The following is a 26,297-nucleotide window of genomic DNA, read 5'->3' as shown; positions in this document are numbered from 1 at the left end:
ATGTTGAGCAATGTAGATATCTAGCGTTTGGGCACACACCCTCTCTCTAGCATTTCTTTCTGTCTCTAGCGTTTTGTGTGCGTGGCTTTGTGTGTGTGTGTGTGTGTGTGTGTGTGTGTGTGTGTGTGTGTGTGTGTGATGTCCCGCTCTTGGGAGAGGGGATCTAGCCCAGACGCCGTCGGGATGGGCGTCCAGTGTCCGGGGCGGACGTAGTGTGAACATTTGCAGTTATCGATCCCCACTGGCAGAGTGCCAGTGGTTAGCTCGCGAGGCTAGGAGTGCGGGAGGTCACCTTGAGGAGGTGAGGCCGTGTGGTATGGGAGGCTCGGTCTTCAAGGTGCACGTCTATGTCCTCGGACGCTGGCCCCAGCACGGGGGAGCTGCCTGGTGGTGGCTATGGTCGGGCGGTTTGTCCGACGCGTGTCTGTAGGCAGTCCGTGTAGCCAGGAGATCCACTCTCCTCTTTCGTTTCATGGTATCAGAGCTGGCTTGGCTGCACGAAGGACTGTGTGCACACCTACGGGCTGGTTAGAGTCGGATAATCACTGTTTTATGTAATTTTTGATGAAATAACTGTCTAATCGATTACTTTCTTCTCATGAGCATATTTGCAGGTGAAATTTAATGTGTATTCTACTGATTTTTGATAAACTTCAGCAATTTTGCAGGCAGAAAAGATGAGAAGTACAAGTTTTTCATTAAATTTACCGATTTTTGACAAAATTAGTGAATTTCTTATTGAATTGCTGATTTTAGATTAAAATTCAGCATACAGTTACAACTCTCTGTAATGTTCTCTGTGCGAAGCGTAGAGAGAGAGAGAGTGAAAGAGAGAGACAGAAGAAGTTTGGCTCTCCTTCTCTGTTGCCTCCAGTGTGGAGCGAAGAGAGGGGGCTGCTCTCAGTATGCAGCAAAAAACTTCTTGTCATCTGAGTCCTTGCGCTGCAGAAGAGGAGAGAGAGAGAGAGAAAGCGCAAGAGGAGAGAGAAAGTGAGCGAATTAGCCAATGTGGTTTTTTTGTTGCGTGCCAAGCACGAGCAAGCACACGCTAGATTCTTTTCTCTCCCCCTTCCACGCGTCATCTGCAGGTGTTTGATTTCTTAAGCGCTATAGTTTTTTTTCTACGCTGGTCTCTTTGTGTGGGTTTTTTTTTAACGCTGTATGACAGATTGTTTCATTTTATTAAGGGGCCTTTTATTTTAAATGGCCAGGACATTTTGCGTTTTTTAAAGTATGGTTTGAAACCTGTCATTTATTAAAACTCACTACAAAGACTTGCAGAAACTTACAGAGAACTTCATTTTAGCTCTCCTACTCCTCTCTCAAGTCTGCTCTCTCCCACCCACTTTTGCTCCCACTCTCCCGCCATCACTTGCTCGCCTTCCGACGCTCACGTCGACGCGTAGAGCTCCTCGAAGTTCAACTTTTCGCAATCGAAAAGTTTAGAAAAGGCCCAATTTCGCGTGAAACTTCTAGTTTTTCACGCACTTTGCCATGGATTCCTCCATCTTGGATGTGCAGCGTGACGATGCGCCAGGTAATGTTCAAATTCCATTCACGCATGCTCTCTTCACATGGATTACAAGTACTTTCTAAAGTTTCGACCAGCGTGTTACTGCTCTGGAAATCGCGAACGTTTAGACGAACATTCGCTTGGTCTCTCTCAAAGGGGTCATGCAAGGGCTCAGTTCCCGACTTTCTACTCTCGAAAATATGGCTCAGTCGACGACTGCGCATATTTCTGAGGGCGAAACCCATTTCCAACAATTGCAGACGCAGATTGCTGCTTTTGGGTGTTCACATGGTGGTCCAACCGCCACAATTCCATACAAAACTACAAATTTCTGAGGGGAGGAGAAAGAGTGTACGAAATTGGCTGTAAATAACTGGTTGCATCAGTGGACCACGTAATTTGATCTCCATGGGGAGCATGATGAAGGATTCAGACGGTTCCTCTCTATTTGCGCAGTAAGGTGCTTACTTGGTGGCGCGACATAACAGAGAAGCCTACGACGTGGGCTGATTTTTGTGTGAAATTCAAGAGGGAATTCACCAAAATGGACCCTTTGAAAGCGTATGCCAAACTGCAGAGTCTTTCGATGAATACTCTGTCTTTTGATAAGTATACGACAGCTTTTAAAGAAGCGCTCACCTTCTACAAGGTGGATTCTACGCACGTTGTGCACATGTACCTGTTGGGATTGCATGAGAATTACCGTTGGGCCTCAATCAAGGACAAAGCCCCGACTGATGTCGAGGATGCAGTGGCATAGGCCACGACGTTCCATTTGATAAATGGAGCAAACTATGGGAAGAAAGAACTGCAGACCATCAATCCGGTGAGGGTGCTTCGAGGAAGCGACCCCGATTCCAGCATTAGTCCAAATCACCGTCGAGATCTTCTCAAGAGAAGAAGAAAGCCAAGAATGCTTCAGTTGCTGATGCAATGAAGAAGGGGGCTTGCTTTGGATGTGGCTAGACGGGTCACCAAATCAAGGATTGCCTCAAGAAGAAGAAGAAGATACAGAAACCGCAAGGTCGTCCTTCAGTTCAAATTTACGAGATCTCAGGTAATGCTGATGTTGTTCAAGTTGAAATCCATCATTTAGCGCACAGTTCATGCACTAACTGTACTTTTAGCACCAAAGTGTTTGATAAGCACGATCTTCTCCGTTTCTCCGAGAAGATCAATGGTCACGACGTGACCGTACTCCTTGATAATGGAAGCTCACACAATTTTGTGGATGCAAAATTGGTGCAGAAATTGAGCCTGCGGACGCGGGAGAGTGACCATGAGTATCTCGTGAAGATGGCTCGTGGCGAGGATACAGATGTATGGAATCGGATGGTTCCAGATTTGTCGCTCGAGCTTGCTGATTACAAAAAGAACCTAGATTTCCACATCATGCGCCTGGATAGAGCAGATGTTATTTTAGGAATTCCATGGTTTTATGATAAAGAAGACTCGTTGTATATAGACTATGTACATCACTCTCTTGTTTTTGTTAAGCAATACATGCCTCATGTATCCGTGTCGCTTTGTAATCAGAAGTCTGTAAATAATGGTTTTGCAATACCAGTTGTTACTGCTTTGGAAATGTATGAAGAAAGAAAGTCTTGTGATATTGACTTTTATCAATGTGTACCATTTGCTTGGCTTGATTCATTAGTGCTTTGTACTTCTGTCACTGAATTTCGTAAAGATGTTTCATGTTCTTCTGTTGAACTTAGGGATTCCGACGAATCCAACCTTATCCAAGAAATCATGATTGATTTCAAGGATGTTTTTTCTGATGATCTACCTCCTGGCTTGCTGCCTTCGAGAGGAGTAGATTATGGCATTGAGTTAGTGGCTGGTAGTCAGCCCTTCTTAAAGCAACCTTATCGGTTTAGTAAAACCGAGGAGGACGAGATTTAGTGACAGCTGAAAGATTATCTTGACAGGGGTTTTGTTCGGCCAAGTAAATCCCCATGGGGAGCGCCAGTGTTACTTTCTCGAAAGAAGGATAACACTGTGCGCTTTTGCGTGGATTACAAAGTGTTGAATAAACTCACTGTGAAGAACAAGTATCCGCTCCCACGTATGGACGATCTGATAGATCGGCTCCATGGAGCGTTGTATTTTACGAAGATAGACCTACAATCAGGCTATCACCAGATACGGATCAAACTGGAAGATATTCCTAAGACAGGTTTCCATACGCGTTATGGTCACTACGAGTTTTTGGTCTTGCCTTTTGGTTTGACCAATGCTCCAGCTACGTTTCAGCAGATGATGAATGATCTGTTGAGACCATTTCTAGGCAATTTCATTGTTGTATTTCTCAATGACATCTTGATCTACAGTCGAAGTTTGTTTGAGCACTTAACGCATATACGCGCTGTTCTCGAAGTATTGAGAACTGAGAAGCTTTATGCTAATGCTTCTAAGTGTGAATTCTTTAAGAAAGAGCTTTTGTACTTGAGTCACATCATTACTCGCGATGGAATTCGCGTCGATCGTGAAAAATTGGATAAAGTGCGAAATTGGCCCATTCTGCAGAATGTATGCCAAGTAAAGTCCTTTTTAGGCTTTACTGGATTCTTTCGCAAGTTTATTAGGGATTACTCTAAAGTTGCTGCTCCGCTTACGCAACTTTTAAAAGGAGGGGTGAAAGGGTCCTCATCGTAAAGATAATCTCCCTGTTGTCTGGAATGAGCATCTCGACGAAAGCTTTCGGACACTAAAGCACTTGGTGACTACTGCGCCAATATTGCACATTGTGGATCCTAGCAAACCGTTTGTGGGTGAAATGGATGCTAGTGATTATGCTATTGGTGCAGCATCATACCATTATGGACGTCCTGTTGCGTTTGAAAGTAAGAAGCTTTCTGACACTGAGATGCGTTATCCAACGTATGAAAAGGAGCTTTACGCCGTAGTCCATGCCTTGAGGAAATGGCGGCACTACTTTATGGCTCTACGTTTGTTGCATGGACAAATCATCACTCCTTGCGCTATATCTGTGATCAGGGTGATCTCAGAGGCCGGAAGGCTAGATGGGTTGAGCTTATGCAAGAGTTTGACTTTGAGATCCGTTATAGAAAAGGATCCAGCAATCGAGTTGCTGATGCGCTCAGCAGGATTCCTGAGGTTAATGCCTTGTCTATGGCTAAAATCTCGACAGATTTCTATCTCTCTCTCCGAGGGCTATGTCGTTCGGATGGCCATTTTGGCAAGATATGGAACGAGGTCGAAGCGGGGCATGACTCGCGTACAGGCTTAGGTGATCCGGAGACCCAAGTGAGTCGTGCTGGAGAGACGAGATAGCGACAACATTTCATTAAAGGTGGACTATTGTTCAGAAATGGTAAAGTCTGCGTGCCGGAAATCGATGAGATTCGACAAAGGATTTTGTGCGAATGCCAGGATGTTCCTAGCGCTGGGCACCCAGGCATCCAGAGAACTTTAGCTTTGGTCAAGCGATATTTCTATTGGCCAAGAATGCGCTCTTACATAGAGAGCTATGTGAAGCGATGCGCTCAGTGTCAGGTCAATAAGACAGAGCGTCGTAAGAAAGCTGGTCTGCTACATCCATTGGAAATCCCAGATGCCAAGTGGCAGAGTATTTCCATGGACTTCATCGTTGGTTTGCCAAATACTAGTCGGGGCAATGACGCTATTAGGTTGTGATCGATAGACTCACAAAAATGGCGAAGTTTATACCAACGAAGTCGACAGTAAAAAGCCATGAGTTGGCGGTTTTATTTGTCGATTAGCTTTATAAGTTGTATGGTCTGTCAGAAGATATCGTCAGCGATCGAGATACTAAGTTCACTGGCGGATTTTGGCGAGATGTGTTCGCTCATCTCCAGACGAAGTTGAGTATGTCGTCTTCTGACCATCCTGAGTCCGATGGACAAACTGAGAGGATGAATCAGACGTTAGAGGACATGTTGAGAGTCTATGTCTCTCACAGGCAGTCTGATTGGGAAAGGTATCTTCCAGAGTAAACGCCTACAGTAGTAGCAAGCATTCTGCTACTAGATTTAGCCCGTTCATGTTGATGTATGGATTTGAGCCTAAATCCCCAATTGCTATTGGCTTAGAGAAAGTCAAGGAACTCCAAGCTCGTGATTTCCTGTATGACATGCAAGAAATGCTCGAATTGGCCAAGGATAGTATAAGAACGGCTCGTGATCGAGTCACTACTTATGCTAATCAAAAGAGATCTCCAAGGACTCTAGATGTGGGACAATGGGTCTATCTGAAGATACCCAAGGATTCCAAGACTATGCGAACAGGAAAGCATTATAAGCTTTCAGCTAGATATTGTGGTCCGTTCTTGATCACAAAGAAAATTGCCCAAGTTTCCTAAAAACTGGCTCTTCCTTCGGATGTTAGTGTACATCCGATGTTTCATGTCAGCCGCCCTAAAAGTAAAATTGGGCGAAGCCGACGTTGTTGTGCCTATCGAGAAAAATGTATGGCAAGATATGCCAACCAAGTATATTCCTCGAGAACCAGAGGCAGTTTTAGATCATCGTACCCGTCATTCGCGCCAAAAGGCTTATGACGAGTACTTAATTAAACGGAAAAGTCAATCTGAAAGGTTTGCTACTTAGGAACCAGTGAGAGCTCTAAAAGCTCAGTATCCCCACTTCATTGATGAGGACATCAATGGTTCTTAAGGGGGGAAGTATGTTATGTCCCGCTCTTGGGAGAGGGGATCTAGCCCAGACGCCGTCGGATGGGCGTCCAGTGTCCGGGGTGGACGTAGTGTGAACACGGCCAGTGTGGCCGGCCATTATTACAAAAGGGAGGCTAAGGCCTCATTTGCAGTTATCAACCCCCACTGGCAGTGCCAGTGGTTAGCCCGCGAGGCTAGGAGTGTGGGAGGTCACCTTGAGGAGGTGAGTTCGGGTGGTATGGGACGCTCGGTCTTACAGGTGCACGCCTACGTCCTCGGACGCTGGCCCTAGCATAGGGGAGCTGCATGGTGGTGGCTATGGTCGGGTGGTTTGTTCGACGCATGTCTGTAGGCGGTCCCTGTAGCCGGGAGATCCACTCTCCTCTTTCGTTTCACTCTCTCTCTCTAGCGCTAGCTTTCCCCTCCCTGTTGAGTCCCTTGATGCAAATCCACTTTTGTAGATTGCAACGTGTGTTTGTTCGGTGGGTGGTACTCGATAGGAGATCGTCTACGAGGAGATCTGTCGCGATAGATCGATTGGTTGCCCGGTCTCGAAAGGAGGTTTACTTGCGGTTGCAGATGCGCTGCACCTTTGACATGGTATCAGAGCCACGACGTGCTCTCAAATTGGATTGGTGATTTGTGCGAGTTTTTGTGTTAGGTGCAGCGGAATGAATGTTGTATTTTCTCAAGATTAGTGATCTTTATTGCTCAAGGTTCCTTTTAGTTCTTAGGGAAAGAGAGAGCTTTCCGTCTATGGAGAGTGCTATGATCACGAACAAAGTGAGTGGATATTGTGCGTGCAAGTGAATGAGACTCAGAGAAGGAGAGAGAAGAGATACGACACCGAGAGGTTGTAAAACCTCCTCCGAAGGCCCCACTCGTCGGCGAGTGGTCTATTCTTTGATTGCACAAAGGTGTACAATGCATATGCAATGGACTGATGCAATGGGACTATGCCGATGACGACGACGGCGATGACGACGACGACTCAATGGCTGAATCTGTGATCTTCTTTAGGCTGAAATTATTGGACTGTTTTAGGGCTGAAAATGACTGTTTTCGTACTGTGCTTATGGCTGAAAATGTCTGTCCTTGTCGGGGCTTAGGGCTGAATAAAAACGCTGGCAAAAACCAGGCCTTTGGCTGCGTTTTTAAGGCCACCACTGTGTGCTGAAAACGCTGGTTGTGCAGGTCAAAAACGCTAGTAAGCTGATGTAAAAACGCTGGGAAACTGCGGTCTATGGCTGCGATTGATGAGCTGCAGACTTGTTGCAAAAACGCTAGCAATGGCTGAGGTTCATGCTGTTGAAAACGCTACCAAGTGCTGCAGATCTGATGTGCTAACGATCTTCAAACGTTGAGGATGGGGCTGAATGGCCTAAGTCCAAAACGCTATGCCTTTGGGGCTGATCTGCAGGTGGGACTACCGCCAGAAGGGGGAGGACTTCAAGCGATGGCTGATCTGTGAACTGTGGGAGAAAACGCCAGGCATGGGAGGTGGATGGCGAGGGATCTTGATGTCGAGGGGGGTACTGCTGAGAAGTTGCCTGTTGAGCGGGTAGCTCCTACTGTCTCTTCTGCCAGAAAGTGCTAACTTGGGTTTGCTTATATATTAACTTAGCAAAATTGCCCTACCTACTTTTGTTGGAAAGTCACTTAAAAATAATAAGTGAAAATCCCAATAAATAGGAAAATAGGCTAAATGCACTGGAAAATTCCCCTAACTGATGCTAATGGATTCTGATGGGAATTCCGATGATCATGCTGTGTGCAACCGGAGGATATGCATCTATGCTAAGTGAGTGGGCATGCACGGTCTACGAATAGACTCATAAAAGTGCCAGATCACTGCTATTCTAGACTTGACTGAACTGACTGAACCCGACTGAACTGACTGAACCCTGCTGTGGTGTAGCTTGTCCACGGACACATAGGGTTGGGATGTGTCACGTGACATTTTGGTGCTGAATTTTTGTAACGAAAAGAGACGGTTTATTGTTTTTTGGTTTTTCACTCATTTGGGGCTGATTTTGGCACACGAGAAGAACAAAAAAGTAAGCTAGGTCCACCGATAATTTGATCAAGGGCACTCTTGGGCTCTCGATGCAAAGTGGATGGGGGGAAGAGAACCTCGCAGATTCTCTTTAATTTTGAGCTGTACCTTGAAGCTTTTAGATATTAGCAGTATCTATTCCTAAAGTTACCGATGAATCAACAGGTTGAATTTAGTGCGGTGTGGACTGCAGAAGAGGGGAGCGATTCCACTCCTTTGTCACAGATTGCCTAGATTGAATAAAGTCACTAATTTCTCCTTGAGATTTTAGGGATATCGACAAGTTGATAGTATTTTGTAGAGTGACTTATGTTGAATGGGAAATTTCCTAGATTGAACTTGATAACATGTGCTCTTTCATGTGTGTATTGTTAGAGAATGTGTTGGAAAGATGAAATGTTTGCAACATTTTTTCTAATGAATGATTCGAACTTAGTGCATCTAGACATCTGTTGGAGATCAACGAGATGTGGATGTGATGGCTATGTGAATCAGAAGTGAATGTGATTCTAGTGTATTAAGATTTCTATTTGGATGAGATGATTGGAAACTGTTGTGAGTGCATCAAGAGTTTTGGAAGGATGAGATGCCTACACAAGAATCTAGGTCCATCAAGAGTTCTGGATTAGATGGTGGTCGGATTGCACGATTGAAACTTGGCTGTTTAGTGTGAACTAAGTTTTTGAATTGTGAATTGTATGCTCTGTGAATGTATTGTTTTGTGGAGATGTTCATGGGCATGGTTTGCTTGAAATATGAAAAGAAAGGATAAGAATTTGATTTAGTAACGAGATTCAGTAGATCGAGATATCCATGACCAGCGTGTGATTCCTAAATATGTTACAATGATCATGATTTGTATCTGAGACCCTCGACGGAAATGTGATTGATGTCTTTGTGAAAGTGCTGGATTTGTGGAGTTTGGTGCCCGAGTACATAGAGTCGGCGTCTACTAGTGTCTACCGAAGAAAGTTTTTGTCCCTTGGCTGTTTTGCAGGTATAATCAAAGGCGATTACAATTTTTTCAGGAGGGGGGAATGTCACAAGTTGGTGACGTGGCGTGCCCAACCTGAGGGAATTGCCCAAGAGGACAAGCGGTTAGAGTTTAAATACTCTAATCGAAAAGATTTGAACTCAGAATGAACTTGCAGATATGGCCCATAGCTGCTTTTATGGGGGTTTTGGGACCTAGAATGCTGCAAGTCCCCTTCAAGTTTGTGCGAGAGAACCAAACCTGAAGTCTTGTAGGTCAATGGGTGCACGAAGTGTCAGGAACATCCTTGAGTTTAGTGCACTGGACTCAAAAGTTCACAAGAGAAAATCCTCAAAATTTGTGGCCCATGTCACATCGTGGATTTACTGACATGGCATTCCGTACGGTTGTGTGGATGAGATAGGACACGAGGTTGCTTTTGCGCCAATTATGAAAGAAGTTGACTTTCCAAGAGCTTTTAGGCACCAATTTTTAAAAACAAAGCTTTTTCGGTGCCAGCTTCTGTTAGCCATTGCTCTTTGGCAGTGCCTTTACATTTAGTGCCTTTTGGAGCACTCTTCAGGACAGTGCATGGTTGCAGCTTGCAGAGCCACTCCCCAATAGTTGTATCTGCTCAAGTCTCAAGGGGCGCCTATCCTAGCGGCCATCTCATCTGAGTGGGGAATTCCATCCCACTGTCTCTTATCTCCAATTTTTCAGTTCCAATACTTGCTGTTCGAGTTCAGTTCGTGTTGTGTTTGTCTATTTGTTTGTTTCACCACCTTGTCAGTGACTTGTGGTTACATGCCAAATCTCGAAAGTATGTGTATATTGACTTTTAAGTGCACAAATGGGCACGTTTGCAAACACATAGTTTAAGGGTATTGTGAGGTGAGGTCCGTATCTCACAACGTATTGATGCATTGGATTTGAAAACTGGACCGACATGTTACATTGGTGTTGCTGGATGCCCACCGAAGTGTAACAACTCCCATCAAACACGTGTACATTTTTATGCAACCATTTTCACCCTTTTGTGATGGTTGGGTGGAAAATGGTGTAATGGAAAGGAAAAAGTAAAGTGAAGGTCGTTATTGGAGCTATTTAAAGGTTTGCTTGTGATGTAGCAAATCACCTTATTTGAGCATTGAAGTGAGGTTATACTGTCTTTGCCTCGTATTTCAAAATGTTAGTGATCAACAACTTAACCTACTTCGTTTCAATCATGGCATTATAATGCTTTTCATTAAAAAAGGTCCATTTGAGCATGTGATGAAATCAAGTTTTAGTAATTGCATTCTTTATTCATGAATTCCGAAAGAAAATTCTAGATTTTTACTTCTGTGTATTTCGTTAGTTGGATAAAGTAAGGGCTTATGTTTGCATAATAAGGAGAACTTACCATTTTCTTGGGTTGGGTGAACATGGAATTCAAGTCCCTAATGTGGTAGATCCTTTCAATTGAACCTACTTCTTCTCAGGGAGCCTTTGCAGTGAAGTTTTTTCTTCTTTGAATTTGTATTTTCTGGTTACAGGAACATCTTGCATTCAAGGGTACAAGACTTGTGGGGACAAGGGATGCGACCCGAGAAGCTGCTATGTTGAACCAACTTGATGAAGGTAACCATTAGATCCTTATACACTGTGCTTGATACTTGAGTGGTAGCCAAGTTCAGGTTTTTGGATCAAGTTCTTTTGGTGTAAATGAAAGTATACCAAAATTTGCATTGGCACTTCATCTGTTAAGACGTGCTGAAGATTTTTCCCTGATAACTTTGATGGTTTTAGTTACGACTCTGATTTTGTATTTTGTTTCTTTTCAAATGCTTGCCTCCTTTTCTTCAGATGCTATGCAACTGATTGGGGATCGTAGATTTATTGATTGTTTTCTTGCATGAATCAAAGGAAAAAATTCTAATTAATATATTTGTGGAGCTAAAGTCACATTAATTGCTCTTTTATAGATCGTAATGATCTCTTAAAACATGTTTGGATGTGGAGTAAGACTTTTGATTGCCAAGTTTCAGTCCAAGTTGTGACCAATCAATTTTTGTCTCTCTTTCTGTCTTAAGGGTGCAGTGCTCAATCAACGTCGTGTACCATCTCAGTCACTGTATACTTATAATGCAATTGTTTCATATTAGGCTTCTTTGCTGCCTACTTCACATTGTATTTTTGGAACTGTGATAGAAACTTAGTCTGCAGACCTTTGTATTTATGTACGGTCATGTGTTGCAGTGTTGGTGTGTGAGATGGCTGTGTAGGAGCATATGTTGATACCTGCACCTTTCTTTGTAGGGTACTTTGGGCTTTTTCCTGAATGCATCCAGGTATTCATCTATGATTAGTGCCTTCAAGTTGATATTATTGGCTGCCGGTGTATTCATATCTATTCTTGCTTATATGTTCGATGTGGGCTAAAGTTGACATTCATATGTAGACTTTAAGACTCAACTTCCATATGGAATGATCCAATGCACACAAACATTCATAGGCATATTCACCACTGCAGTGTTGCAACACAACGCACACCTCAAGGTGAGGGAAAACCCACAAAGAAGATAATCTACAACGTGTAACCTACAGCTGGATCTTGGAGAAAAGGGCCAAGACGGTGGTCGACTTATAGCAGTTAAAAAACAGCTCGAAAGTTTGCAGCAAAAAGAAAAAGGTTTCTCAGAGATTGAAGGAATAGGAGATAATTCCTAAAACTCCAAATTGACCACAAAGCCCAATAACGAACGCAAATGAAGAATACGCTAGCATCCATAGAAGAGGAAGGCAGACCGAACAATAGGACGCATGTCCCAAATGAAGAATACACTAGCATCCATAGAAGAGGAAGGCAAACCGAACAATTGGACGCTTGTCCCAAAATGGAGAGAAAGGAACCTTATGCTAAGGCAACTAGAAATGCACGAAAACAATGCCCGAGAAGAGGGACGGTACCAAAGCAAATGGGCCTGATTCTTCTATACATGCCAACAACATTGCCACGAAGCAACTGACACTTTTTTTTTTGCAAGCACGACACCTACTAGAAGCACCCCAACAAGACTGGCTTGAACTTCGAACATTTCTCTTTTAGCTAAGTACGGTGTCATTTGCTCTCAATTATTTAGATTTTCTCGTCTTTGGTCTAGTAAATCTGCTTTTTCTTTATCTTGAATGTTTCTTCCTTTGGAATGTTCAAGATAATCAGTAGTAAATTTAATAGAAGTGGGGAGCTTAAAAGCCCACTTATTGTTTGACTTAGTAACACACTATTTTGTTGTTTTGATCTCTAGCGCTTCTAGTATTTTTACTCTAGCTTGACAAATGCTAGCCTTTATCATGGCTGAGTATGCCCATCACCTTTGGAGGGTGATAGAAACTCAGCTCGTTTATTTTGTAGAGTACGTTCAAAGCATGAATGACCTCTATACAAACCTGCACCTACTCTTGGGCACTGACAACGTGAGTAGGGATGTCATAGCTATTGTACCCGAGGTATATGCATGATAAAGGTGATAATCTTATTCTTCCTGTCTGGACAAGCAGCGAAGTTGAGGTCACATATTGTCATGTTTGGATCTTTGTTCTTCTTTGGTTATTTGCAGCCTCTTCTTCATAGGTTTGTAGTAGTATTCATTTTTTGATTTCGTAGTTAGCTTGCGTTAGGAATTAAGAATTTGTTCGTTTAGAAGTTGTTGTGTGAAGTTTGATTTCTAGGATTAAGTTTTTAAGATGGCTTATCCTTTTTTTTTAATTGAGTACTTGTTTTAAGTTTTAGCCAAGTAAACTAATTTTCTCTCTCAACAAACAATAATTTTTTAAAACAATACCGCGCGTCAACTTATTTTGCACATGCCTTTTCTAAAAACATTTTTAAGTTAATAATGTTTTGTTTTATCTAGTTTTGTTTCGTAGCAAATAAAGTGATTTAGTTTTTTTTTTTCCCCTTTTCTTGTGTCCCTTGCTTTTATAGTTTTATGAGTGCTTTATTCCCTCTTATAATTCGTGAGTTCAAACTTTTTTGAACTTTTTAAGGTATATGTAAGTTTTTAAGGAGCCCTTGGGGCCACTCTCTGGGAGAGCATCTGGACGTAGAGTCGCGGAGAGTTAGACCCTCGGAAGTTGTACCTTTGTGATTGGCAATAAAGAAAGAAATAGCGAAAGGGGCGTTAGTCTTTGAGGCTAGTGTACCTGGAAGGATAACTTTGTCATTTCATGTTCTCTCTCTCTCTCTCTCTCTTCAAGTTTAGTTTATTTGCAGTTTCTGTTTGTGTGTTGCTATGGATTTCTCGTTTGGAGTGTCCAAGCCTGTTACAATGGTATTTGAGCTCAAATGACCCTTCTTCTAGGGCGGATTGAATCCTTTTCTGCACCACACATGGGTTCTGGCAGTAAATCCGATAGAGACGACACCCCTTCCCCGACTACACGGGAGACTAAAGAGCACTCCACTCTCAGTGGAGGATCGGAAAGAAAAGAGAGAGATTCTAATGGAAGCAAGCCTCTCTTTGAGGATTTGGGAGAAGACAAGGACATGTTTTCAACGGGGAAAAAGCAGTAAAGTTTGACAAATTTTTAGGCTTCAGGGATTCCCATCGAGCTCTTGCTTACATACAACAATTTGACACCAATTTCTTTGGGGGGTAACTTTGTTGAAGCCTCCAAAGTACTAAAGGCAGCATCTTTCCTTAAGGGCAATGCTTAGACATGGTGGTCGACCTTGCTCTTGCTTCGAAAATGTGGGTGAAGTTCAAGAAACTGTGCACTTCAGCATGGTTGACCGAGGAGTACGAATAGGACGTCATCACGGCTTGGAACCATCTGAGGATGAAGAAAGTCAATTCCTTGGTTACGTATTGGCAATGATTTTGGAATACCTTTTTGCCAGTAGCTTCTTTTTGGAAGATCCCTTTTCTGAAGTCGATGGAGTAGTTTTGTTGCAGATTGCCTAATGAGCATTCAGAAGCTCATGGAACACCCAAAGGACGGATTTTTCATGCATTTAGGCTCCTTGCCTTACCCAATGGACGAGCCAGTGTCTACATCCACTAGAAAGGAGTCTTCCAAGGAGAAGAAGAAAGGCGAGAAGTAGAAGAAGAAATTCACCGGTCGAAATTGATAGACTAGAGGTGTGCTGAGTATTTCAAAGAGGGCAAGTGTTATGGATGTGGTGAACAGGGATACATCTTTGCAATGAGTCCAAAGAAAGAAATAAAGGATGCATCTGATGATATATCAGAGAGTTCTGAACATTTACAATGATGTGCTAGTGGATAGGGAGCATGAGGTCCTAGGGCACAAGAAAAAGAACATAAGGTTAAGCTAGTCCACCAATAATTTGGTCACGGGCAGGAACTATTTGGCTTTTGATGCAAATTGGATGGAGGAGGAGGACTTTGCAGATTCTCCTCAATTCTAGAGTTGTATCTTGAGGCTGTTGGATTTTTAGTAGTGTCTATTTTTTAAATGCATTTCGCATTAGCAGGTTGACTCTGGTGCGATGCATGCTATAACCGGCCTGTACACAGTAGAGGGCGGTACTATACACAGAGCACTGAGAAGAAAAGAGAGCACTGATGCGTCTAGCGACTAGATCGTCACTGCGCACATGAGAACCGACACTCTATAGGCCCCAAAGATTGGCGCCCCTTTTGGTATTTCTTTATTCAATTGAAAATAGATGATCCAAACACTTAGATCAAACTTTCACCGAGCTGTCCAAACCTGTCAAGGGCTGAAATTGCAGGTTTGCAACCTGATTTCGGCAGCATAACGGCACCAAAACCCTTGTAGGTTAGAAGTACACCTCTAGGACAGATTCCCTTGCATTTTAGAAGCTTTCCTATGAGCTGTAACGGAATTTCAGCGTGCTGTAATTCCCTGTTTTGTCACTGCCAGGTGCTCAAAGCCCTGCATAAGCATCTCATGTCACGAGACGGGCACCATGTCCCAACGGAAAAGAACAGACTGAACAGACTTCTAGAACTTCAATAAGAGCTGAACTGAAAGAGATGCACGACACACGAGACGGGGAGTGGCGGAGTTCCACCCCAGAGAGCACTGGAACCAAACCTTGGCGCCCCTTTCGGTATTTCTCTATATTGCTTGAACTCAATACATTGCTGGTACTCCATCCTCTGCACCTTCTCCAGGAAGCATGCCAAAGAATGAGCCCTTGGCCCATATTTAAAGGCCCTTGACCATTAAAAGCGATTACATGAAAATCTTTCAAACTCAAAAGCAACTGACCCAAAAGCAGGTTCTTAAAAGCTGCCAGTGCAAAAGCAGGAATCTGTACAGCTCTGCCACTTCAGCGGCTAGCGTAAAACGCGGAAATTCGTACAATCTGCCACGTCAGCGAGCCTGTGCAAAATGCGGAATTTCGTACAGCTCTACCACGTCTAGAGTCAGCGTAAAATGCGAAAATCCGTACAATCTGCCACATAAGCGAGCCAGCGCAAAATGCGAACTTCTGTATAGGATGCCACGTCATTAGCTTCTATGCGTTTTTTGTATGTGTGGGCTGCTTTACTTTAGGTCCCATCGGATGGGAACCTTAAGTTGGTTGGAACTTCTTTTGCTGCTTCTATTGCTTCTCTTAGGGTTTAGGTCCCCCGGCCGGGATTTGTAGGTTGGCTCCGTTCTAAGTGGCTTGACACGTCAGCAGTTTGTGACATCTCAAGACCTTCCCGAGGCCCCCCCGGTGATTTCGTGCAATTCAGGTGCGAAACCCTAAACCTGCAAAAAAATACACCAGGCTGTAATTCTCTGTTTTGGATCGTTTTGAGTGGAGCGAACACGTCGCGCGTGTCCCAAGAGCTCCCACACGCAATGGGACCCCTTTGAATCGGATGAGTTTTCACGTGAGAAAACTCTCCGTTTTTGCAATCCTTTGTGATGGAACTGTGCTTACCTATGGGGGATTAGCAATTAGCTAATCTGGTACTTGTTCAGAAGGCTCTTGCCTTGGCAAATGCGCATAAAACCCCGAGAACTGTACATGGTCAACTGAGAAGCCCAACTAGTGGGGCATTACCATATGTGCAAAAGAGAGAGAGAGAGAGAGAGAGAGAGAGAGAGAGAGAGAGAGAGAGAGAGAGAGAGAGAGAGAGAGATGCACGAGAGCAAATCGTCGCGCTACATGAGACAAGGGAGAAGGCAAGCTTTCCATTAAAGTTGTGAACCTGCACCCACTACCAACACACACACTATAGATGTACACTGATCCAAAAATTATCCTCCACTCTCATTTGGGTGCCCTCTCTTGCTGAGGTGTCCTTCTGGAGCTTTTAAATCTGACAAGTGTCCATTTTTCTCCTTTTGGTTTGATCCAAAAATTATCCTCCACTCTCATTTGGGTGCCCTCTCTTGCTGAGGTGTCCTTCTGGAGCTTTTAAATCTGACAAGTGTCCATTTTTCTCCTTTTGGTTTAATTCCTAGCACCCACCAACTTTTAAAGTTGTAAGTGACATGCCAAGTGGCCCAAATTCCATTCTGGCACACACAGGCTTCCATACTCATCAAAATTCAGTGCTAATTGGCCCGACCAATCCCAGACTGACCAACCTAGATTCTCGATTGTGAGAAACCTGTTCGGCCGCTACCGTTTCACACTGGCCATGCAATGTCCACTTGCACCTTTTCAAGGCTTTCGGGGAAAACAAGTAAAAATAAAATAAATAAAAATATGTAGTACATATTTATAGAAGGCAACAGGAAAAATACACCTCCTGGTGACACATGCTACACAAAAGGGGAGCCACTCCACTCCTTTTTCACAGATTGCCTAGATTAAGTAAAGTCACTAATTTCTCTATGAGATTTTTGGGGTATTGATAGGCTGACAATACTTTGTGGAATGTCTTTATGAAAAGATGTACATTTAATTGGAAATTTTCAAGACTGAACTTGTTACATGTACTCTTTCATGGGTATTGTTTGAGTAATGTGTTGAATAGGACGTAATGTCTGCAAGATTTCATTTGATGTTGATCTGATGACACATCTGTTGAAGATCGATGAGAGCTGGATTTGATGGCTAAGTGACTCAAGAATGTGATCCTAGTGCATTAAGATTTCTATGTGGATGAGATGGCTACAGAAAAATCTAGGTGCATCAAGAGTTTTGGACTAGATGAGATGACTAGATTGAATGTTTGCACCGCGGTGTTAAGTGTGAACTAAGTGTTTGAGTTGTGAAATGCTTGGTGTATGTACTATCTTGTTTGGGATGGTCATTGGTATGTCTGCTTGAAATATGAGAAAGGATATGAATCTGATATTGACAAGATTTAGCGAATCAAGGCATCCATGAAAAGATCAACATGGTCTGGATGTGATTGCTAAATACGTTACAATGATCATGATTTGTATTTGGGATCTCTACGGAAATGTGACCTGTATGTTTAATGACTGTGCAATCTAGTGCATGCGTACATAGAGTCAGGGTCTATTGAGCAACTTTTTATCCTTCGTCTATTTTGCAGGCATAGTCGAGGGCGATTACTCTTCTTTCAAGAGGGGGATATGTCACAAATTAGTGACGTGGCACACAAGGGATTAGGGTTTTAAAAACTCTAGCGTGACCAACCTGGACATCCTGGCCGAGGGGCCTAAACCCTAAAAACACAAATTGATGACGTGGTTGTATGGATGTAAGCACAAATTGTGGGACCTTACTAGCGTGGCACTTCACGAAATCCCATAAAACTCGGAAGCTGGAGTTAGCGGCAGATTTTGAGCAGCAAGCTTTTGGGGCAAGAGCTTTTGGATCGGATGCTTTTGGGGCCTTTGCTTTTAGCATCCCATGTAAGCTCAAAAGGAGCCCTTGAGGCCACTCTTTGGCAAAGCATATGGACGTAGAGTCGCGGAGAGTTGGATCCTCGGGAGTTGTACCTCTCTGATCGGCAAGAAATACCCAAAGGGGCGCCAGTCTTTGGGGCTAGTGCATCTGGAAGTGGAACTCCACCGCATTGTTTCGACCTTCTTCCTCTCTCTCTCTCTCTCTCTCTCTATATATATATATATATATATATATATATATATATATATATATATATATATATAGTTCAGTTTATTTGTAATTTCTGCTAGTGTGTTGCTATTGAGCATGTTACACATGCATTTTAGAAAAACTGGCATATGTAGTATGTACAAAAGTGTTTAAAGATATGTGAGAATGTAAAGCTCATCTATGCACCTATGGGCACATCAATCATGTGTCATGGTTTCTTATACGAGTTGAGTATCTTATTCCAAACATCAACAATCGATTTATATCAGGCCAATGATTTTCGGGAAGATTTGTTTTCAGGAGACCATAGATTCTAGAACAAGTTTTTTGGAAAGAAAAGATTGACGTTGCTTAAGAAGCTTCTTAGGTTGTTTCCAACCTTCGTTGAGTATTGACAATAGAATCTTTGCCGTTTGGGTTGGCCGACAAGGATGGAGGCAAATTATATCTAGTTTTCCGCTACCTTTGTCATACACATTTGATGAGTGATCAGGAGGAGGTTGCTGTTTGGCCTTATTAACATTACCAGTAGTTGTGGATTTTTGCAGTGTATGAAAAGGCTGCTGACAAAGGAGGATGCAAGACAGGCTTTGGACACTTCAATCGCATGACTTAAAAGGATGTTTGCTAATCAAAATATCCTAGAGTTAACGTAGATGCCACATGGAGTAGGCACACCTGTACCCCATAAGACGTAAAATCTATATGTACTAGCATCCATTTTCGGAAGACAGACCACTTTCCCTGATTGTGCAGCTAAAAGTGTTTCTTCAATAATCTGTTCATTTCTTCGATGTCTGGACCTCCACGCATGGGTGCAGATGTGTGCAAGTGCGGGTGTGTGTAAGGGTGTGGTTTGTCATTTTAGGGGATTAAGGTTTAAAAGCTGAAAACTTTTGAAGAAGCTTGAGTTTTTTTAAATTGATATGCTCAATTTATGCTTCATCATTATAGAAGCATTCTGATCATTTTTCCTTTGGCATCGTTTGCTTATAGCATTTTATTCTCTAAGGGATGCGAACGTGGAAGGCAACATTGATAAAGTTCGCGTGTTGGAACAAAAATTTGTAAGTTTGCTATCTTCAAACTAGATTGGACCCCTTTATCTTAGCTTGCACGGCAGCATAATTCTTTTTTAGAGAACACGTCTGTCAAGACTAGCTTACACTTTGGCAAAACAAGCACAACAAATAGTATTCTAGTAAGTATGCTTGTTATCTTTGTGTGTGTGTGTGTGTGTGTGTGTGTGTGTCGTTCTTATGCTTTCGAGCAAGATTACTACACATACACCAACTTTGTCTTATTTCCAACTTGCAATTCTCTTAAGAACAAAGATGGTGGACTGAACTTTTAGGAGCCCAAGAATCAATAGAATGATAAAGGCCAGTGAATCGTCATCTCAGAAGCTATGGCATAGGTCGTTCCAGCATCAATCTGATGATGGTGAGATTGAAGAATTGGTGGGGACTTCGACCTGTCTCAAGCAAGAATGCCATTATGTTCCTACGCATGCGATGCTTGGTTGTGGATCCTATTGGACTTATCTAGAGCACCTGATAGAATGCCTTAGAGAGAGCCTTTCCTTCTCCTCTGTCCTGTGTAGCACGATGATTCTGCTTTCGTGCACCTCTTTCCCCTTATGAATACAGAATCGTGATGCCCAACTCAAGGGCTATTCATCTGTATGTACAGTTTTGTGGGTTTATGCGCGACTGCCAAGGCAAGAGCCTCTTGCACAGGTATTGAGTTAGCTAACTGCCAATCCCAAGTAGGTACATGTTGATTTGGAGAAATTTCTCGTTAGAAATCTCGTCCAAATCAAAGGGTGAGTAGCCCTACTGGTGCGGGAGCTCGACGGCTTGTACGGACGCGACCGGCACGCGAAACGAGCCCAAAACAGACAATTACAGCTTGCTGTAATTTTCTGTAGGTTTAGGGTTTTGCCTCATTTTTAGCCTAAAAGTCCCAAGAGCTTCGTGGAAGATAGGGAACTATGAAACAGGTGTTCCGGTGCATTTTAGAGGCAAAAAACAGAGATTTGAGCGTGCTGTATTTTCTCACCAGGTCTGCAAAAGTGCTCTTATGCGCGTCGAAAGTCACATAGTACATGGGGATTTTGTCTGTGAAGACTTCTACTGTCATTATGCTGTCGAAAGTGGGCTAGAGTAGGCCATTTTCAGCCCAATAAAAGTGGGACAGCTCTTAGAAGTTTACAAGTTTTCTCCAAAGTTTAATTGGAATAAAGAAATACCGAAAGGGGCACCAACCTTTGGGGCCAACAGGGTGTCACTATCAACTTGGAAGCACTCTAGCTACCAAGTCGTGGTTTGTTTTGAAGTGTTGAATTCAAGTCACTGAATTCTAGTCACAGGTCTATTCGTGAAGTTTCTTTGTTTCATAGAGTATAAGTGAAGTTTAATAGCATATAGATCGGGTGAAAGACAAAGTTTACCGACCTCTAGTGAGGCTACAAGCCGGTTTCATGGTTCAGTTTCCTGGACAACATTACTTTTTCCTCAAGAAGTGAGCCTTCGTCTGTTTTGAGCAAAGACACAAAGCACAGGTATTTGGAATTCCACTATGGCTGACTGGATGAATGACACCAGAGATGAGGGTTCCTCTTCACAAGACAGACAAGCTGTTCCTCGAGCGTTTGAGGTTGGCGAGAGTTCACGCCACCACTGTCTGTACCTTTCATTGGTGTGAATGCGCCACAAGTTCAAGGGTTTATGACTTGGCAACTAGAGGAGGATGCGTTCAAAACACAGTTGGTTGTTGTTGTGAATGTGTTTACTCGGTTCGTGTAGAATCCTATGTTTATGGAAATTTTTGCAAGCTCCACTAGTGTCATAGTAGGCAAGACAACTTTCTCATCTAGTAGAGCCCGTCGAGGCTCAAACCCAAGTCCCTTATGTGTCCCGACTCCCAGTAGGGCAGGGAGCATTCGCATGTTGCGGAGTCAATTGGGGCTCCAAGGCAATTTTTTTCTATCCACGAGCAAGTGGCTAGGATGCCAATTCCTCAGGCTATACGAGTTCAGCTAGCCACCTTTCAGAGTCCAAATGTTGGTTAAAATGCACAAGGAACTACCTTCCAAGCTATGCATCAGGTATTTCCACCACCTACGGTACATCCTGGGTATTTTGGGGGTGAATTTGCGTTTCAAAGCATGGCTGGTTATGCGCCTGGAAATCAACAGTACGTGCCAGGAATAGTCTTTGGGGGTATGCAAGGCATGATGCCAAACCCCATGTATGGTACTATCGGCTTACAATAAGAGTTTCAATGTAATTGGGGCCAGTTTGGGGTGTCACAAGGCAATCTTGGTACGGATGGTTTTTCAAATTAGCAAGCAAATATGGCACCAAGAAGCCAAGATGCTATTGGTCAAGGGGCACAGATATCCCTTGCGGACACTTCCCTATGATAATTTGGCAGTGCTGGAAAAGTCAAAGCCATATAAAGAAGATGGTGTAGTGGTGAAGTTTGATACTCTCAACGGATTTGAGGACAAGACGAAGGCTCTTACTTTCCTCCAATAGTTTGATATTGGTTATGTAGGGGGGATTTTACAAAAGCCTCCAAGGTTAGGAAAGCTATCACTTTCTTAAAAGGAAATGCGCGTTCATGGTGGACGACATTGTTGATGCAAGGACAGGCACCTGCCACATGGGTTTGCTCCAAACAAATGTTTGCATCTGCATGGCACTCAAATGAATTTGAAGCCGATGTCATGACAGATTGGCACCAACTCAATGCGGCTACTTGCAAAATTTTAGAGGAGTACAACCGGAAGTTTTGTAAAGCGTTGCTTTCAATAACTTCCTACAGGTTTGTGCCATTGGCAGAGCATATAGAGAAGTATTGTTGTGGGCTGCCTAAAGGGCTCAGAAACTATTGTACAAAGAAAAGAGTGGCCACCCTTACTCAGCTTATGGAAGTTGCCAACATTGGTCATGCTTCGTTGAAGGGAGAAGATAGTGGATTCCAAAGCAACATGAAAGGGGGCCAGTCAAAGAAAAATTCAGCAAAGAAGCCCTTTGCAAAAGCAACTCCTGAAGCGTCCCAAGGCTCCTGAAAGTCAAAATAAGCCAAGGATGGGCCAAGGACTCAGTCGAGGCGTCTGGGGGACAAGCTAAGAACAAACGAAGAAGCCTTTTGTGTGCAAGTTGTTTGAAGAGAAGAAGGCTTTAATGGCTGAGAATAAATGCTTCTTTGTGAGCAGCCTGGTCATTTTGTTGCAGATTATCCACTGAAGAAGAGGCCAGCTGACTTAGAGGACAAAGAGGACAAGAAAGGAAAGAAGCCCAAACCCATGGCTGGTTTAGTGCCATATATGGTGGGTGATAGGGCAAACACTGATGCCAATGAGTTATGCAGCGTGGGGTAAAGTTAGGGATCAGACAACACTTGTTTTCTTTAATCCAAGTGCGAAGGAAAACTTTATCTCACCAGAGTTGGCTATCAAGTTGGGCATCAAAGTTGATGCGGTACACAACAAAGGCAGGTTTGGCATGTCCTGGCTATTCAGAGTGTGTTACACCGATCATTGGAAAGTTGTTGAAGAGATGGGGTACACAGCAGAGGCATGCTTGGCATGTCCTAGCCATTCAGAGTATGTTACTCCCATCATTGGAAAGTTGCGTCTACATATTCAGTCGTATGTGGACACAAAAGAATTTTACATCATGCCACTAGAAGGGTGCAATGCTTTGTTGAAAATCCCATGGATGTTCCGTGTACGTGGAATGTTGGATGTCTTCAACAAGAAGGTCACCCCGCAGCATAGAGGCAAAACTCGCATCTTGGATGTAAAGCTTAAAGGAGAGTTTCTCCCTATCGTATCAATTCGGCCATCACTTATGTAATTAAAAATCATCTTTCTGCGTACTTGATTTTTGCACGTGATGTTTCAGATAATTGTCAATCAAATTTATCTGAGTTAGACAAAGAAAGGTTAGCATTTCTATGAGAGTTTAGTGATTGTTTTTCTGATTCATTACCATCTTAGTTGCCCCGAAGAAGCCTGAGGTGTTACCATATACATGTGGTAGTGATGTGTGTGAACACACTTAGGACCGCCGGGGCATTTTTTCCCTCATTAGGAGGTTTTTCTCCCATGCATTGTATATACGCCCATTCATTCTAGGGCTATCTATCTTTCCATTGCACACTAAGTAATACACTCTCTGTTGTGTGCCTTGAGCTCTCCTGTTATATAAGCAGTGCTATCTATCCCTCTTTCATAGGTGTTGTTGGACTCTTCAAAGTAAGTGGCCACAGCATCATTCTTTGATCCACTGGCACCTCTATTGGTTGCGAAATTCTCACCATAGCCCTGTTTTCTTGTGGTAAGGGAGGTTGTTGTCCCAACACTGGTTGAGGTTTTTCTCCCCCTTGGGCTGTATTATTTTGCCCTATTGGGTATCTTGGAGGTGGTGGCAACTGTTGCGCTCCCTGAGGCCCATAATGTCTTCCCTAACATAGTTTCTGTTATAGAAACACTCGTGGGTCTCATGATTTGTCCATTTTTTCTCGATAGCACACCACTTCAATATACGTGGTATATTTTCTCCTGGTCTTGGCTACATGTTGCACCAGTGAGTAGAATGTTCTCCTCCACAAGTGTCACATTTCCGTGGGGCCGGTTGTCGTAAGTTCAGGTTCCGTCTGTTACCTTGGTTCATCTTTTTTATCACTTCCTTGATCATTTGATCAACGTTTGGCACAATTGAGCTTTGGCCCCCCAATTTCAATGTGGACTCATTAGCGGTCGAAGAGGCACTACTTGTCACGAGATCGTGGCAAACATTAACTTTATTTGTTGGTTTCCTTCCCTTGATTTTTTATTTAATTTTTGGGACCCTCTTTTTGAAGTCACAAATGCCCGGACGTTGTATAGCCAATGTGAAACGGCCGATGACCGAGAGTATATCTGGCATGCAATCAACGACGTAATCGAGTTTAAGAGGGGGGTATGTCACGAGATTGTGGCAAACACTAACTTTATTTGTTGCTTTCCTTCCCTTGATTTTTTATTTAATTTTTGGGACACTGTTTGAAGTCACAAATGCCTGGACATTTTGTAGCCAATGTGAAACGGCCAATGACCGAGAGTTTCACCCGCAGAATTGAAGGCCGGGTAGCCTCAAGATGGTTGGGCCAATTGGCACTGAAATTTGACTAGTAAAAGGGTAGCTAGGCTTAGTTCAAGTCATTTAGGCCTCACGTGAGACTTCATAAGTTGGTGGCGGCTCCAGAGCAATCTGCGAGACACCTTAGCAAAATTGGGCACCCGAAATCGATCGAGAGAGAGACAGAGAGAGGAGCTGATTTGACTTCATTGTGAACCTACAATGTGTGTGTGTGTGTGTGTGTGTGAGTAGTGGGTGCAGGTGTACAACTTTAATGGAAAGCTTGCCTTCTCCTCTGTCCTATGTAGCACAATGATTCCGCTCTCGTGCACCTTTCTCCCCTTATGAATACAGAATTGTGATGCCCAGCTCAAGGGCTGTTCATTTGTATGTACAGTTCTGTGTGTTTATGCGCTATTGCCGAGGCGAGAGCCTCTTGCACGAGTACCAGATTAGCTAACTGCTAATCCCAAGCAGGTATAGGTTGATTTGGAGAGATTTCTCTCAAGATATCTCGTCCAAATCAAAGGGCGAGTAGCCCTACAGGTGCGGGAGCTCAAGGGCTAGCTGCGGATGCAATGGGCACGCAAAACAAAGCCCAAAACAGAGAATTATTTCTTGCTGTAATTTTCTACAGGTTTAGGGTTTTGCTCCTTTTTTATGCCTAAAAGTCCCAAGAGCTTCGGGGAAGCTAGGGATTAGCGAAACAGGTCCTCCGCTGCATTTTAGAGGCAAAAAACAGAGATTTCAGCGGGCTGTATTTTCTCACCAGGTTTGCAAAAGTGCTCTAATGCGTGCGGAATTATCACCTAGTACATGGGGATTTTGTCTGTGAAGCCTTCTACTATCGTATGTTGTCGAAATTGAGCTAGAGTAGGCCATTTTCAGCCCAATTAAATTGGGACACTCCTAGAAGTTTACAGGTTTTCTCCAAAGTTTAATTGGAATAAAGAAATACCGAAAGGGGCGCCAACCTTTGGGACCAATAGGGTGTCACTGTCTACTCAGGAGCACTCTAGCTGCCAAGTCGTGGTTTTTTTTGAAGTGTTGAATTCCAGTCACAGGTTTATTTGCGAAGTTCCTTTATGTCATAGAGTACAGGTAAAGTTGAACAACGTATAGATCGGGTGACAGCCAAAGTTTACCGCCCTCCAGTGAGGCTACAGGCGGGTTTCATCTACATGTTTGCCATTGACGAAAGACTCAAGCTCTCTCCCTCTCCGTCTTCCTCTGTACTTGGAGACTATTATGTCACATGCCATGAGGTTGGTAGGGCAACGGATACCCTCAGAGAGAGTCATCTTTGTATACTATGCTCAGTAGAGCTAGAGTCAGAGGAGCATTTTCTATTCACATGCTCAATATATTATGAGATCAGAGGGAGACACCATTCCTCTTTCCAGATGGATTTAGATCATTATGGCATGTTATGGAGTAGACACATGAGAGATGTTTGGGGCACTTAAATCATGGAGCTACACAGACTTAGACTCACACATAGTCAATATGCATTTTTCGGGTCTCTCAGTCGTGACAGTCTCTTGTATTTTCATCCTCGTCTATGTATGTTTCATCATTGTAGTTCATGTCAATAAATTTTGCATGCTCGTTCCTTGGCAAGACACAGTCACAGGAAAAGCATTAACACGTTTGTCCATCAAGCATTGGTATTTGTTTGCCAAAGTGGATAGTTTTAGGTAGAAAAGTCAAGTTTAGATCACATTTTGGTCAAGCACTCGTTGAAAAGTTTGGCACTCCGTCACATTTTTCATTTGCATTCGATCCACACTCTTTTAGGAATCATAATCCTTTTTTAGTCATCCGAAAAGTAAAAGATGCATCTATGAATTTGTGGTTGAAGTTGTTTCAGGGAGATTCCCCAGGGGAGATTCTTGCAGAGGATGAACCCGAGATCGTAGGAAAAGTTGAAGACATGGAGCTGGAGCAGATTATCCAA

General features: G+C 43.3%; 1 protein-coding gene across 4 annotated transcripts in view; it reads left to right on the top strand.

Moving 5' to 3' along the window:
• The window catches only part of LOC147437468 (uncharacterized), a 112,633-nt gene that overhangs the window by 50,913 nt on the left and 35,423 nt on the right, over positions 1 to 26,297 (top strand). For 3 of the 4 annotated variants that reach the window (XM_086487005.1, XM_086487004.1, XM_086487006.1), the window contains exons 2-3: positions 10,735 to 10,819; positions 19,203 to 19,273. In XM_086487005.1, the coding sequence (XP_086343131.1) occupies positions 10,735 to 10,819; positions 19,203 to 19,273 (156 nt within the window). Of the gene's footprint in view, positions 1 to 10,734; positions 10,820 to 11,497; positions 11,530 to 19,202; positions 19,274 to 26,297 lie in introns of those variants that run through there. The other variant, XM_086487007.1, reaches the window with a different exon arrangement.

Source organism: Adiantum capillus-veneris, chromosome 17 (genome assembly GCF_014529385.1).
Source record: "Adiantum capillus-veneris isolate H3 chromosome 17, ASM1452938v2, whole genome shotgun sequence".
Taxonomy (NCBI): domain Eukaryota; kingdom Viridiplantae; phylum Streptophyta; class Polypodiopsida; order Polypodiales; family Pteridaceae; genus Adiantum; species Adiantum capillus-veneris.
The sequence above is the reverse complement of the archived record's forward strand: the minus strand, read 5'-3'. Positions and strand labels throughout refer to the sequence as shown.